Here is a 16347-nt window from a genome sequence, read left to right on the forward strand (position 1 = left end):
GTCCGCGTCGCGGGCCTCCAGCGCCGCGTTGCGCCTCGCGCGGAAGGCGGCCACCTCCTTCGCAAGCCTCTCCGCCTCCGCCCTCTGCTCCTCCAGCTCCGCCGCCAGCTGCTCCACGGCCGCGTCCTTGCCCAGGTACTCCCCCAGCGTCACAGCGTACAGCGGCTCGTCGGCGATCTGCTGCGGCTCCAGCGCGCGCTCCGCCGCCTCGCCCGCGGGCACAGGCCTTGCCGGCACGGGCAGCGTGCCGTCCGCGTCGCGGGCCTCCAGCGCCGCGTTCCGCCTCGCACGGAATGAGAAAAGCTCTGCCTGCTGTTGGGAGTTGATGTGATGTAGAGCTTGGGTGAGTGCTTGTGATGCTTTGAACTGGAGGAGGACGTCAATGAGTTCACATTCGAGTGCACAAAAGTTCTCAGCGGTTTGTTGGGTTTCGGCTGCAAAAGCGTCTTGTAGGGAGCGTAGCCGTTTCGCGTTTTGGGCAGACTGCTGCTCATGCATTTTCAGGAGGTGATGCATTTGTTCCGCCTTGGCTTTCTCTTCCACGAGTGCCCTTTGAGCGTTATCGGTGGCCTCTTTTTGATCCTTGTACTCTTGCATTGTAACTGCGTACTCTGCGTCTTGTGAGTCGTTGGCCGGTGGGGCAAGGTTGTAGTGGAAGCGCGCTTCTTCAGCCCGTTGCGTCTGGACGCGGCTTCTCACGAGTTCTGTCTCCTGCTGTTCCGCAAGATCCTTAAGCTTTGAGACAATATTTCGTAGCCGAGCGATCTCGGTATTAAGTGCGTCGTGATCTTTCTGAGCCTCTGACACCTGCCTCTTCAACTCGGCAGCAGATTTGTCTAGAGTGTACTGTAGTGAGCGGTTCTCGTTATTGAGCTTGTCGAGAAGCATGAGCAAGTCGCCAATTTCACTTTCGTACGCATCTTTGTCGTTGCTGAAAGTGGTGTCCGGCATGTTTTCCATGAATTCGTCGAAGTAGAGACCTTCATGCTTACCTTCTGGAATCCCGAGCGCGTGCTCAAGGCCTTCGATAGCCCTGTCGAGGCCAGTTTTCACACCCAGAGGCTCCTCATGAAGGAGGTGCATGGATGGAAACGCGTAGCTTGCGAGCCTCTGATCAATTTCCTTTGTTGTCACGGTTTCGGGGTGACTGACAGAGAATTCAGCAGAAAGGTGCTTTCCATGTGTTGTCATTTTCGGATTCGTCACGCACTGGATCGGCACACAACATGCGAAGGCAGCCTCCGCGGCAAAGACGGATTTCGTTTCCTCTGGCTTGTGATGCAACAGGGTATCCCCATCATCCCAAGGAAATTTGATAGTATGCTCGGTCATTACCAACGCTGTGCTGCTGTCCCATGCACCCCGCAAGCTCAAAATGTCGTGCTCTCTCAGTTTTTCAGGGAATGCAGATCCGCTCTCTCCACCATCAGAGATTCGTACAGGTTCGAATGTAGTCTTCACACGTTTCAGCTGCTCCTCGAGGTTGCGAATCTGATCGCGCAACTCGTTGCTTTCTATTTCCGTTGCCTCAACGGTGGCGCGGAGTTTGTGAAGCTCGCTGTTGAGCTGGCTGTGGGTATGCGTCACCGCCTTCTCAATAGACTCTACTTCCTCTGAAGAAAGCACGAGAGACGGGGTTGTCACATGCGAGATGACTCGCAGAATAGAACTGCGGAGGATTGCTATGGAAGAAGACGCGGGGGTAAACTGTTGGCATTTCACCTGAACTGTCGACGGCCCTTTAATTATCTCCAGGTCAGCCAACAACGAACGAGAGCGATTTCGATGCTTGCCAATCAAGACAAGGCACTCTGACAACTCCTCTGATGTTCGCTCCTTCTCCTCCTTTGAAGTTCCACAGCTCTGTGACTCAATACGTTCTCGAATGGCAAGGAGACGATCTTGGTGTGTCTTTGCCTCAGCCTTCGAAGATGCGGCCTCACTCTCTAGCTTCGCAGTCATGGCTTTATCCACTGGTGTTCCCATCCACTGGCTGATTACGCACACACGGTCATCAGAGTGAGTAACAGCCCCAACACCCCATAGCCACTTTCTTTTAGCGTCCAGAAACTCATAGCAGACAACAGACCCCTCCAAAGGTAAATGGGCCATCGTCGCTGGGTCTACAGAGAGTCCAGATGAAGAAAACTGACTATGGAATGATAATTCGTTCACGAAAAAGACAAGAGCGTTAGCGATAACTCGCGTTTCCCGTGCAAGCAGGCTTCGATAGTTCCGATCAAAGCACACGCGTTTCAGAAACACACCAGAAACAACCCACTTCTAAAAGTTCCGTCTATCGCGCGCGAGTCCCACTAAAAAGTAGACGTCTCACAAGTTGCAAAAAAAAAGCACTCTACGTTTCGACTCCTACACACTGTTTGTGACTTGTTGAGAGTTACTGATCACCGACAACGCTTTTTATTGTTGGACGACTCGAAGCAGCAGACTTTTGGTTTGGTAAACAATGGGAGCTAAAACACAAATAGTAGCTTGGTACAAAAAGGCGAATGACAAAAAAAAGACTAAAGAGAGATAATGGTGAAACAAGCAAACAAGCTACGAAAAAAAAAAAGAAAAACGATGTTGGAAGACGGTTTACACGAGTGCAACCGTGATAGAGGCTCAGAAACGAGACAAGGCTCTAGCAGTGTACCAATTTCAGACAAAAAACTGTACTTCTGAGTCGGCTGAGTGGATTTTTGTGAGTAGGCGTATCCTAGTAGCGCGGAGAAGTGTCATAGAGAGACTCGAACATAAACGATTGAGAAAACATGCACAGACGCACACACTATCGCTACGTTTAGTTTGTGGGTGTGAGGGAAAGAGAAGTGTGAACCGAATGTGGGGAGAACAGAGAAGAAAGCGAAAAAGGTGATGAAGTAGAGTGCATAGAATGAGCCTTGAGAGGGTTCGATTTTCGACATGAATGTCATGGATTCCTATTCAAAAGCAGAGCGCTCGGTTCCGTTATATAGCAACGGAGTATTCGAAGACACACATCGAAGCATTTATTCTCTAATGCGGAAATAGACCCCCTGTGGTGTCACAGTTTTAGCCTACCTTCGCAAAGCAAAAAAAAAACGAGTTGATGGTTTCTCTGTGTCTGAACGAACTACCTCATGTGCTTTCCTAAGCGGACGAGCCAAAGGTAGACTTCATTTTCCTGCTTTGGTCAAGAAAAGTGTGAAAGGAATAGCACGAGGCAAAGAGAGCCTTGCAGGCCTTGTCCTCCCATAGGATGTCTTTTCAGAGGGGCACAGGATCCTCTCTGAGTGCTTCAGAGAGAATGGACAAAGAGAAATGTTCATTTGAGTGCCCTCATCTCGCTCAAGGCCGCTGTGATCAAGGAACTGACTCTTGAGAAATAATGCACCATTTCACTAACTACCGTTGCGAGAATATGCCTGTATTCACACCCTCCGATGTGAGCGCTGAGGGTCCCTGCAATATCCGATCGACTCACGGATGCATAGTGCAGCTGAGTAGCTCGTTTGGAGGAGACGATGGCAACCTACCCCCTAGCATGTCGAAACTCTCATTTGCAAGTAGCGTCTCACGGGCATCTTTGCATTTGAGAGTTGTGTGCATATCTCAACTTCATCGACACCACGTTGGCAGCCCCTGAAGTTAAGTCTACAGGTTTTGGGGTCTGAAAGGACGACTACTTCAACGACGTGCTCACCGTATCATCAACCGGACGTTGTGGCAAGTAGAGGCTCCTCCATCGACTCCTTCACGGGTCCCATGTGCTGAGGCACTTGCAGACTTTTTGAGCGTGCAGTCCTGTGGTAAGCCTTCACAAAAAAAAAGTTGAGAAGACAATTCGGGCTGAATAACATCAAACGTGAAGTGTCGAATAAGCACCCATTTCACTGCTTGGGCAACAGGGTCTCGGGCTTAGGTGAGCCATTTGTCATCATTCTTCTGAGAAAAGACAAGAGCGAAGAGACGAGATTTTGTGGGGTTGTTGAGGGCAGTTTCAGTGGTTCGCGGCTAGCCTATGGAACAGACTCACGGCACATTCGCGGAATCGTCGGCGTGAGGTGCAAAATCCGTAAAACCGCCGAGCAAATCCCGAAAAACGCAGCAGTGGGATTGAAACGGGTTAAAAACAGTAGGCGCATTTGCAGTTGGGTATGCAAGCAGCAGATGCAAATCATAAACTCGGTTGTCCTGGCACTTACAATCAAGGTACCCACACATGAAAAAAATCTTGTCCTCTAAATTAGCCGGCGGTTTCAGATAGACACGACAGCACCAGCAGGTGGCATGAAGAAACGCGAAAAGGACTCACCTACAAGCTCAAGTCTGTCTGGTTCCCTTCTCATCAAGGCTCACTGCAGATCGCAAGATCGAACCAGTGAGCATGCAAGAGAGGAACTTTAACAACACATGAGGTTGCTTTACGCGGCCATAGGGAAGCGGCAGCACAGGCCTTCAATCAGCGCATTCCATGAAAGATGCAGGGCTTGTTGGCATCGCACTTGCCTCACTTTCATTTGCCTGAAACATCTCCGCTAGTCTTTTCGACTGCTGTAGATTGCTACCCAGCTCTTACTGGAAAGTGAAACAGCTGCATCACTTTGCAGCCTCTCAAGAGTAGTATTCTCGTTTTTGCTCAAGTGTATATGAGCAAGAAAACCAGGAGTGGAAACGGGTAGCGGTGCAGCTGTGGCACTTGCAAATTTTACTTTTCTTGGCTGTCAGTGCCCGATATTTCACGGGCAGTGCGCAGATGAATGCAATAAGGAGGCAACATCCTGCACTAATGCAAGAGCAGAGTTGTATCTATGCAAATATGTATATTTAGGAAGGCATATTTTTCAGGCTTATTACCTTTGTGAGGCAGAGAGCAAAGCTGAAAGTTTCAACGCAAATGAGAACCTGCATTTTATCGGTACTGAGCGTCATTTTTTCCGAGTTCTTTTTTGCTTTGCTCACAACGCTGCGACGAGAAACTCCCTTCATTGCGATATCCACCTCTTCGTGAAATGACGACCAGAGGATAGTACCGATCGATGCCTTCGAACTCAAGGGCCGATGCTGCATACGGCTGCCCTTGCACAGATTCCGCAGCGCCAGCTTGCCCATCCGAGCATGGGCTGTGCCTCGAACTCTGCCTACCTTCCCCACTGAGCAGGTTGCCACCCTTGATGCATCGGTCGAGGTTGCTTAAACTTTCCACAACCAGGAGGCAGTGATAACCGGGTCGGATGCGTCTGAGTCACGCTAGCACCCTACCTACTCATAGGGATGGCACAAGCGTGGTGACTGACGCAGGTCGCTCCGACCCCACTACATCCAGGACCTCACCGCCGGCACCAGCAGCGATGCATCTCTCTGGCGTGCCCGCGTCGTAGGCGCCCGACCCTGACACCACTATAAGAGGTTCTGAATTGCCACGGGTAGGAGGTTCGCTAGCTAACCCACTGAATGGGTTCTGGAGCGAGATACCGCGCGTCGAGGTGTCCCTCTTCGTCAAGGTTGCAAGTGAGAAGACTTGTATAAATGCCTTTTCTGGCGAGGTTCTTAATACTGTTCACCCACATAGTCCGCGACATTGGCGGGCGCCGCAGTACGCTGCATTTGCTTGTATTCATCTAGACGCTATGTATTGCACTGTTAGGCGTTTGAAAGCAACTGACCGTGTCGCTTTAGCCAGTGCAGACAATATGCTCCCCCCCCCCGGTGCTCCAAGAGCAACCTTACGGACGGCACCCCTCTAAATCACTTCTCTTCTTTTTGTGAAGGGACCTGGGCCGAATCCGCTCTTCAAGGTTGACGGCTTCTTTAAGCATTCAAGAATCAAATACTGAACGGCCCAAGCACGCTTGTCCCACCCGTGATGATAAACGAACGTGGAAAGCCTCACACTGTTTGCGCACCCAGCAGGTTGTCAATTTGCACATGCGATAGTGAGGCTACTCGCCTCTTCTTGATTGCAACTTCCGTGCAGCGCCCATTTTCACTCGACAAAGTACTGAGAAGAATGAAACTAGCCTGCGAGACTGCCCGCACATTATTAAACTCTGTCAGCTTCAGAGTAAAAGTTGAGCTTGCGTATGAAAGGACGTTGGCAACCATTGGCTTTCTAGATGTCAAACAGAGGTAGGCGGTCGGGCAACAGTGCCTCACGCACCCAGTGGCAGTTAGGTTTTGTTACATCAAGTAAACCCACCACTGCTGTTTACCCAAGACACGAATTCTGGCACACATTTCTTCACCACATGGTAAGTGGGACACATTTTTCAGGTTACTCTCCACTGCAAATGGAAACCGAGTTTGCTCCTCTTAGCCCGCATCTTTTGCGAGCGTTTTTTTTTTTGCAGTCGCTGCTGCTGTTCACTTTTTCCTTGGTTCCCTTTCGCCAGCCCTCAAAGAGGGCAACCGTGCTGAAGGAAGCTCTAACGGTTGCCATGAGCCATACCTGCGCCTGCGGTTTTAACCGCTACAGTACTTCATACTTGCCGTATCTTGCTAACCTATTAGTGATGCTGGTCTTTCTTCCAGTAAATGACTTCTGGCGCCGAAAGAATGAAAAGCGGTGGTCAGCTGTTAGCTATTCTTGCCGCTACGGTATACGGTGCCCCAATATGGTGATGCTGCACTTTCTTTTTCCTGTTATCAACCTGTGCCCTTCGGGCATCACCTTTGATCCCTAATCTTCGCTAGCCATGCTCTGCAAAGGTGTATATAACCGTGCACATGGAAAGAGTAACACTTGGTCGCCGCTCTTATACCTCTCAGCGTTTGCAAAGCGTCTAATGCGCTGCTTCTAGGAGGCTGTTTTCTGAGTCAAGATGATCAACGTGTGCACATAGCAAGAAGCACCCTCGGACTAGTATCCTTTCTCTCACCGCTTAGTTTATCTCTGATTAGGTTGCGTTTTGCTTTAGCGTAAATTAGCAGACCAAGTACTGGGGCTATAAATCCCGCAATGACATTTTGGAGCAGAATCACAAGGTCTGTTAATGGCGTTAACTCAAGTATACGAATTGCAAGACACCAGGGCAGCTTCTCGAAGTGCAAGATCGGCGACTCTTGGACTTCAGCGTCACTCCTTTTTGGTTACTGTAAACTGTGAAGACGTGAGAGAAAGCTTGAGGGGCGAATCACTCGATTTCCCACGTGATTTGAAATTTGCTGCGGTGAAACGCACGGATGCTCTCCTGTGATTAGTACTAAAATCGGGAGTATGCGTGCTAACTCTCTTTTCGAAGATGTGGGTCGGTTTTTCCTTTTCGGGTGTTAAGGGCAACTGGCTCACATTCTGAAGCGATTCACCGAATGCTCCATTCGACTTTATTCGAGACTCCTAAATAAGTCTTTTTGCTGATTTGGTTGTGATGATTTTTCATCTCTACGTCTGCTTGCGTTGGCAGTGACAACGCACTACTTTGCCCGCCTAACACAGTTTAAGTGAATCTACACGAGAGGCTAGCGTCTTAAGCTCCATCTAAGTTTCCCTTTTTTCTCTCTGCGAAGACAGTGCTGACGCCTACGTGGATGCGCACTTGTTTAGCCTAAGCCTCAGAAACTACCTCGACACCTTTCTTACCTTTGCAAATGTTTCTCTTTAAATGTCTTGCATGTTTTCGAGTCTGAATCTCTACTTTGTTTTTGAGCATTCTCTCTGCGCAACGGAAAGAGTGTTTCTGCGTTGTATGCCGGAAACGATTCCGTACCTCAAAAGGCACGCACGGGAGTATTTTTTTGTCCTTTCTTATTGCACTCGCACTTTGAGTGAGAATAAAAGCCTTGAATTTTACTGAAGCGAAGACGCAACAAAAACAATAGATGATAACAATTTACACTATTTGCGTGCACTTTGATACTGCTACAAAGGGGGTTTTTGTCATCTCCAGCTCCATTTCGGGCAGTTTGCCCCCCTGTAACTGCGGGCGTTTGAAGTTACCCCATTCTACTTGCTCCACCTCATGGAGGGAGGACGTGGCAATTATTGCACGTTTTGTTCGAGCCTATCGCGTGCAGCTCTTCTTGTGTGGTGAGCAACCTGCTTCGCAGCTATGTTTCCCCTCTCACACACTACTATGTGCCTTTCACTGCCCTTATTTCTGAATTGCTACGATTATTACCGAGCCTCCTATTGGTAGAGTTTTCTTGCCACATTTTGTTGCTGGCCCGCACAGCATTCTTTTTTTTTTCTTTCACTCTTTTTTTCAGCAGCCGAGAGAATATACGAAACTCGTATTAGTTCGGATTTACAACTTGGCGCTATACGTAGACGTGAAAAACCATCGAAGTACTAACCCGTTTTCTGCCTGAACGGCGCCACATTGGAAGGCTTCTTTGCACGTCAGACAGAGATCTCTTATCTCATCGCTTTCAAGCGTTTCCGCTGTTGTCTGCTGTGCAGCTAAGATGTCCCGCATAGCATCCGGAGACTCCGTGAAGCTGCTGAAGGGACAACTATCGGAAAAGGAGTTTCGTATAGGCGAACTGGAGAACCGTGTCAAGGATCTTTTCAACGAAGCCAAAGAGCTGGATGAAAAGCTGCGTATCGCGAACCGTAATGCCCGCGTTCTTGAAGAGGAAAACAGCAACTACCACATTCGAATCAAGAACTTTGAGAAGGATGGCGGTGCTTTGGACATCTTTCCTTTGCAGAAAGAAGCGATGAAGCTCATCCAAGAGAACGATGAGCTGCGGCAGTCGCTCACAGAGGCTGAGAGACGTGTGAGGGAAATATCCGGCCGCGAGCGCGACAGTGACCACGACGCTGACAAGCGCATTCGCGAACTGCAGAGCGAGTGCGAAAGAATGCGCAAGGAAAGACTGCGTGAGTACAAAGAGCTGGAGAGCACTAGGCGTCTGTGTGCTGACTTGCAAAAACGCCTCGATGACGACGAGGAGACGCTGAAATCAGCAAAAGAGCTGTGGGACCAGGAGCGCGATAGGTACCAGCAGAAGATTGACGAACTACTGGACTTCAATAAGCGTGCGGAAAGGCCCCTCGTGACGCGAACTGCTTGGCACAGGGATGGCCCTGCGGATGAGCCGCTGGAGCAATTTCTGTTGAAGGAAGAGGTTGCACAGCTGGAAAGGACGCTGAAAGAGGTCCAACACAAGAACTGGGAAAAGGAGAAGACGTGGGTTCGTACCGAGACCGAGCTGCGTCACCACATCAATGAATTGCAGGTGAGCGGCAGATCGGAGAGCCGTAACGACAATGCACTTTTCCAGGCCATGAAGGATCAAGTCAGGGCTTTGCAAGACGAAATTCAGGCTCTTCGGACTGACAGGCGGGGCTCGCGGTCGGCACAAGGCGCGCCAATGAGCTCAATGAGTACGTCCTCTACTGTGACACCGGCTGTAAAGAGCGGTGTAGTGGAGGAGTGGGCAGCTCGCTATGAATCCGTATCAAGGGAAAACGACAACCTTCGCGATCAGGTAGACGCAGCGAAGGCAAAAATTCTCGAGCTTCAAAACCTTGTCGACGAGAAGGTAGTAGCATGCAAAGAGATGGAGCTTCGACTCGCAGCTGCACAGAAGCAACGCGCAATCGCTTCTCAGGCTCCATTGGTAGACAGGCCATCATCTATCCGCTCGACCAGTGAGCGCAGTTATGAAAGTCGTGCAACCGGTGCTCCGCGTAGCCAGGACGATGCACGCGCGATGATGGTCATGAGACAGCGCGTGCTTGACCTGGAGGCGGAGTTGAGGACACTCTGCAGCGCGCACGAGCAGAAGGAGACTATCAGCCATGCTCGCCTTAAGGATTACAAAAAACAGATCGTGGAGCTACTACGGGAAAATGCAAATCTTAGAGATGCGAGCATGGATCAGGCTGATACTGAGGGCGGATGCACTATCATGGATTTTTCGGATGGGATGATGCGTTTGACGAAGGACAAGCGGGAGTCGGTAGAGGAAGTGATGCGACTTCTTGAATTGGCGTGGGACAGCGAAGATGAGCTGAATCGACAGCTACGTCGAGCCAAGTACCAAAATGCGGCCATGGCCGCTCAGGGTGCCTCTAAGGACGACGAGATTCAGTGTCTCCAGAAATCTGTCAGTATCTTGGAAAGCAAGCTGCGAGACATGGAGAAACGGGCGCACGACAACGGCGATTTGAAAGACGCCATGGGTGAACTAAGAAAACAACGCCGAGGTCTGACCGATGAAAACGACAAGCTTCGAAAGAAGATTGGAGATTTGGAGAAGGCTAAGGAGGAAGTAGTGCGGCAGCAGAGCGCAAAGCAAAATGATGCTAAGCGGCGTATTGAAGAGCTACAGACTGAGATTGATGATTTGACGCACAAGCTGGCCAACGCGCGTAAGGCAGGTAGTCGACCAGTCTCTCCACGCCTCAGTACCCGCTCCCCGCAACCCGGTACTCTCTCTCCGAGACCCAGCGCCCGGCGTCGCACACCTGAGGCAGCTGCTCTATCCCACTTATCTGTCCGCTCCACAGATGAGCAGCGTCGAAGTGCTGTCCCTGAAGGTGCCCACCTCGCTTTCACAGTCGTGGAATTGACGGATGTGCTGCGCAACGGTCGACCGATCACTGAGGCCGGTCACGTCATCATCAAAGTGAAGTCCATTAAGGAGAAGTACAAGACTTCCGTAAAGTTGCTGTCTTCTGTGATCCGCTTTGATGAGACATTTGTGTTCTACCTCGCGCAGCCAGACCAGGATGTCATCACTCTGCACGTCTTTTATAAGCCGCATGGCGGGTCCCGTGAGTTTCATATCGGGGACGCCTGCTTCTCCATGGCAACACTATACCGAGGACTTCCTCGCCAGCGCATAGCTCCTGTGGTGCAGAGCCCGGGAACAAAAGAAGCGCGTCGTGCCGCACAGGTCGAAGTGCATTTGCAAACGGATGACTTCGGAAAGACGATGGTGCATACGCAGGAGGAAGTGGAGAAGGAGAAGATGCGTTTCATCGAGCTGGTGAACAAGTTCGAGAAGGGCTCCCCAGAGATGCTGCACGCCGTGGATGTTTACATGGCGTCCAACGAGCTACAGTAGCTTTTCGCGCGCATCGACTGCACAGGCGCCAAGGGCGGAGTCTTCGCAGTGATTCCTTTTTGTGACATGCGTGTGCGTGTGTACGCCAGTGGGTGGGGATGAGTACGTGTCTGCTTTTAGCTGTTTTCCGTTTCCATTTGCGTAGATTTTTTCTCTCTCATGTGTTTAGTTTCTTGAATGTTGGCTTCTCGTTTGGAGAAGCACTAGCAGCGGTGCTATAGATGTGCGCGGAATGCGAACCGTTTGCGAGCGCGCGCTCTCGCGTGTCTCTTTTTTTTTTCGGCTGCAGTCAGCACGAGCTGACTTCGTTTGAGGGCGTTTGTTTCCTACGCGCGCATTTTCTGCTGTGCGTGTATATGTATATGTGTGTGCATGCGTGTATGCGTTGAGGTGCACTTGAGCAGGATTGCTTGAGACAAAAAGGCAAGCAAGCCAACACATCAGCAGTAGCGTTTTGCAAGTACAATGAAAGTGAAAGCAAGAAAACACCGCTACTTTTTCTTGTTTTCTCTATTGTCACACTCTGCTCTCACTGCCCTACTTCTCCTGATACGCTGTGTTTGTTTACATCTGGCTTCATTTCGTCGCTTGCTTTTTTTTTACTAGTTGGATGCGGTATTTGAATCGCAAGGACGAGTCTTGTCTTGTTCCCTGTTCGCTTCGAGACTGCAACAGCGAGGTGTAAAATGTCTCTTTTTTTTTGGCAGTCTGCCGTCACGGTACCGCTATCTTTAGCACATTTTTCTTCGCTTTCCTTATGCTGGCTTTTTCTTTGTGTTTGCGCTCGCTTGTGATCTGCGCTGTGTGGTATGTCAAGCCCTCTCTCTCGTGCTTTCATTCGGTCTCCCTTCCTTTCTTCTCCGTGATGGCCACTCTTGTGAAGCCTTCCACATTTTTTTTTTGTTTCTGTGTTTCACCATTGCTCTTTTTTTCCTTTGACCTTTGCCAACATCATTTTCGAGAGCAGCGTGCTAAGAGCACGCGCATCATTTCGCCCTCGCTCTCTTCCTTTTCTCGGGCGAGAGGGGGGCTGGGCACTGCTAAAAGGTCCTCTTTTCTGTTGATCAGCGGTGTGAGTATGCTATCTTGAGTATTGTAGGCGCTCAGGTGTACAACCTGGCGCATTACGAAGTCTAGTAGAGGTGATGACGCGTCTGTTACGAAGAGAAAATATTGCATGATACTCGTTTTCTTGAAGCGCACGCCATCAACTGGTTTTCCTGTGTGTCTCTTCCCTTCATATGGTTTTCTCATCGCTGTCTTGGCGTTTGCGCGATGCGCTTTCCTGCACACCTTCCGACATCCACGTGCGACTCTCGACACGCACCACGGAGAAGGAACAAAACGGTTGCGTTTCAGCTAGGCTCTCACTGTAAGGTTCTTGACGCTTCGTGACTCATGCCGAGCCTTCTGTTCGCTTCTACGTTGACGAAGCTAAGAAACCAAACCGCAAAAAGATGGAAAAAGCGAACGAAAGAGGCAGCAATGCATTTGTTTTCTCTTCATCTCTGCGTTCTCCGCTCTCGCCGACTCCCACCCACCCCCACTTTTCGGAACGCATATGCGTCCTCATTCTTCGGTCGACACTACCATGGAAGAGGCGGCGGAACGGAGAGAGTGTGATGAAAGGTAGACGGGTAGCCCCCCTCCCCCTCCCCCGCACGCAGTAACAACAGAAAAGCGCTTCTGCTCCTTTCAGTGGCAAAGATAACTATCCGCCACAACAGCCTTAACGGAAAGCGAAACGAAGACAGGCGTCCTTTTCCGTGATATTGCCTTTTCTCTCCATTCTTCTGCACAAGAGCACCAGGATACAAAAGCACGGGAGGGAGGCAACGCCTTGTGTTTGGCTTCCTGCTTGACGCGCCGTTGTTCATCAGCATAGATTCTCCTTTTTTTTGTTTCGGAATTCCGTGCTTGAACTGGGAAGCTTCAGTTTCGTTCTCTTCTTGACGGCCACATCCTTTTCCCCTTTCCCTCCACCACTCCTTTTGTTTTGCGCTTGGCGTCTTCGAGTTAGAGGGTAGCGCAGAGGTATACATGTATGCATGAATATGTGTGTTTGTGTGTGCTTGTAGATGAGATTGCGTGTGCTTTTTTTTTTACAAAACACAAACACACGAACGAAGAAAAAATAACAACAGCATCGGCAGCGACCTTGATGCAGGTATGAAGGTGGCAGTCAGGGAGCTCCATCAGACGGGAAGGGAGAGAGAGGTGGAGGCCAGCATAGCTTCAGGCGCAGCGATGAGGTTTGAAACATGTACACCTACCATAAAAAACGTTCGCTGATGCGGATGTGCCTTGACGCGCGCCGTGTGCTGAAGGGTATCACCTCGTAGTGCCAGCTTCGCAGTCGAGATTTCTGTCTCATTTTTTTTTTTACTGCGTCATTGTCAGTGTGTCCTGTGAGGACCACAGAGAGAGCAAGCGTATCAGCCAGCTGCCGTGAATTGCTCTTAACAAAACCTACCCACTCAGGAGTTCTCCACTGACCTCTTAGGTGCGAAGCTGCTGCGGCCTACTCCTCAATATCGTTGATGTACGGTGCATATTTATTTCCTGCTGTGATCTGGTCTCTCTGGAAAAGAAGCCATTCTGTTCCTCTCCCTTGATTACTCCTTCCGTGATGCGCTTCGCATTCTCCCCTTTTCGACCGTCCCCATTTTTTTCTGCATCGCGCTACATTCCGCGCTGTCATTGCACTCTGTGTGTGTATATGTGGGCTTGCGTCTGAAAAAACGCCGACGTCACTTATGCAACCGCCAACATCTGTGCCTCCCTTGCTTTCTTGCAGAACGACAACCGCACCAAAGCCAAGCAGTTCAGAAAGAATACAAGGGCCAAAGACATCAGCAGGGCATTTCCATAAGAGGCGGCCACCACTTTTTCCCGTTGACCTGCTCAGCGCTCTTACTATCCCGATTGCTCATGGCTCTGGAGACGAAAAAAATCAAGCGCACGAAGCACACACGAACAACTGTAAGGCCACGGCACAAGATTGTTTCTTTACCACCGAAACACAGGCACAGCGAGAGACACGCGATTGCATGCCTGTTACCCGCGTGACTTGGCTTGATGGTGTCTTACAAACCTGAGCGTTTTGCTACCGTACGGGATCCTTGCCGGATCACTCGCGCATAGGGTCGCGTCACAGGCTCGTGCCACAACCTCCTCCTCTTGCACTGGCTATGTGCGCGCGCGGATTGCCGCGTCTAGAACGCCTGAAAGCTGAAAAAGGAGTTGAAAAGAAGGAACGCGGCGCAGGCATGAACTCAATCACGAATAGGGTGATAGCATATCGCCTTCCACAAGATGGGGCGGGGGAGGAGGCCTACGGCCTGTGCCTTCGAAAAGAAGGGAACACGCTGCGCGTGATGTTGTTGCAGAAGGAGGACAACTACGAGCGACCACTGAGGTCAGTGTTGCGCAAGCTATCCGACGAGGATGCCGTCGTGAGCGAGCTCGAGAACCGCTTTAAGTCACTGCAGTCGAGTCTGATAGAGGAGAATGATGCGGCGAGGCAGAAGAAGTGCCGCTTGCAAAAGAGAATGCTACAGTGGGCTATTCGCCGATTGGAGGGGGTCGAGGAGAAAGAGTGGGCACTGCTGTCGCAGCAACGCTGCCCTTCTGCCATGGTTAGCTGTATTGGATGCACCGTGGCTTCCATCGCTGTAGGGAAGAGTCTTGTGTCATCTACGTGGACTGATGCGCAAAGGTTGTTCCGCAGTGGCAAGGAAATGGTGCTGCAGCTGCGTCAGGTTGGCGAGCAGCGGATGGACAGGTCTCTGTATGACTCCATCGAAGAGACGTATTTGTCCGACTCGACCTTGTCTTACTCATCCGTGTCGCAGGAGTCGCTGTCGCTTGGCGTCCTGCACAAGTGGATCACGGCTTTCATGGATTACCAACGTGCCTGCTACATGGAGGGCGGGGACGCGGAGCTGCAGCAACAGATGACCGACTGTCAGAGCAGCCTGGAATCGGCGCGCGAGCGGCGCAGCTCGCTGGCGAAGCAGGTAGATCTCATCAAAAAAGGAAATTGCTACAGTCGCACCCAGACGGTACGCAGTGTCCCCATAGAGCACGTCCTCTACCTCATGACATCGGAGAAGGTTACGACCCGGCAGTACCTTCTCAAGGAGCGCGTCCCTCTCGAATCGCTGGAGGAGGCGCTGACGAACTCGCTTGCTGGTCCGCAAAGTGCCCGCGGCTGTCGCGACGAGAAAACTAGAATGACGGCGCTTTCTTTCCCTCGGGTGGAACACCCTGTCGCAGAAGCCAGACACACGGATCGCACCCCCACCGGTGCCTCGAAGCACCCTTCGCCGAAGGCTGAGTCGGCGCGGGCAGGATCGCGGGTGAGCGGGCGTCACGTTCGACGGCCGCGTGCCTCCACAGACGACGGTGGAAATATGGACGGTGCCGAGAGTCGCTGTGCCGCTGTGCCGTCCTCGACCGATTCATTGAGGGAACAGAGGGATAAAATCCACGCTGCGAGGGAGGTAAAACGTGCATCTCGCAGGAGCAGTGGCTCGTTGTTGTCGAGTGGCAAGGCTGCAGTGGCACGCGCCATGGAGACCACCACTACAACAACAGGTGCCGTCGCTGCTTCTTTTTCTTCGACCACCCATGCTGACAGGGAAACCGGCGCGTCTTTTCCGTCATGTGAGCCCAGCACTCCTTCAGCATCTGCTGATGCCCAGCACGTACTGGCAGATGTCAAAAACCACTTTAAAAACGTGCAGGAGACCCTGCTGGCATGCTTGGAGGAGTACGAGCAGCTGGAGGATAAGTACTCGAACACCGTAGAGCAGAGTAAGCAGCTTCTGCATACTTTAGAGGAGCGTGACGACGAGATTGCGCGGCTGCGCGAGGACTTGTCACGGGCGACAAAGAAGCAGCTCTTGGCAAGCCGTCTAATTTCGCTACTGCAGCGGAATCAGCGTGGGGCTTCAAGCGGTGGCCGGTGCAACGAAGACCAGAACTGTAGTGATGAGGCTCGGCTTCAACCAAAGACTTCCAGCGCATGCGATGCGGGGACTTTTGCGAGGCACGTGGAGTACTTGCTGGATGATACGCTGGATTTTGTTCGAGGGGCTGCTGCGGCTCCAGTCATGTGAGCAGGCGCACTGATGAGTGTCTAAAAAACAGCCTTTACGTGGCGCGCTGGAGCGCCTCAAAAGTCGCGCGCGGCGTTTGCTCCCCATCTCGCCCTGCCGTGAATGTGCTGTGTGTGTGTGTGCTCCGACGTGTGCAGGAGTAGATCTGTGGATAAAAGAGGAAGTGTGAGGGAGGCGATGGAAACTAAGGATGGACGGCACGCGCGGTTGTGCGTGTGTGCGCTGC

General features: G+C 51.3%; 3 protein-coding genes across 4 annotated transcripts; 2 read left to right on the forward strand and 1 right to left on the reverse strand.

Annotated features, from left to right (window-relative positions):
* On the reverse strand, nucleotides 1-2112 carry LDBPK_342350 (hypothetical protein, unknown function; the record flags this gene model as incomplete). 2 transcript variants are annotated; one of them, XM_003864346.1, is made up of 1 exon in its annotated part: nucleotides 1-2112. In XM_003864346.1, a coding segment is annotated over one exon (2112 nt), but the record flags the coding sequence as incomplete, so codon positions are not given. The 2 variants fall into 2 exon arrangements, with proteins under 2 accessions (XP_003864394.1, XP_003864395.1); XM_003864347.1 differs by having other exon boundaries at nucleotides 4-2112.
* Nucleotides 2113-8385: 6273 nt separating this feature from the next.
* On the forward strand, nucleotides 8386-10998 carry LDBPK_342370 (hypothetical protein, conserved; the record flags this gene model as incomplete). Its single annotated transcript, XM_003864348.1, has 1 exon — nucleotides 8386-10998. The coding sequence occupies one exon, from the start codon at nucleotides 8386-8388 to the stop codon at nucleotides 10996-10998; it is 2613 nt and encodes an 870-aa protein (XP_003864396.1).
* Nucleotides 10999-14267: 3269 nt separating this feature from the next.
* On the forward strand, nucleotides 14268-16121 carry LDBPK_342380 (hypothetical protein, unknown function; the record flags this gene model as incomplete). The annotated part of the gene is made up of 1 exon (XM_003864349.1): nucleotides 14268-16121. The coding sequence occupies one exon, from the start codon at nucleotides 14268-14270 to the stop codon at nucleotides 16119-16121; it is 1854 nt and encodes a 617-aa protein (XP_003864397.1).
* Between the last annotated feature and the right edge of the window lie 226 nt (nucleotides 16122-16347).

This window comes from Leishmania donovani, chromosome 34 (genome assembly GCF_000227135.1).
Source record: "Leishmania donovani BPK282A1 complete genome, chromosome 34".
Classification (NCBI taxonomy): domain Eukaryota; phylum Euglenozoa; class Kinetoplastea; order Trypanosomatida; family Trypanosomatidae; genus Leishmania; species Leishmania donovani.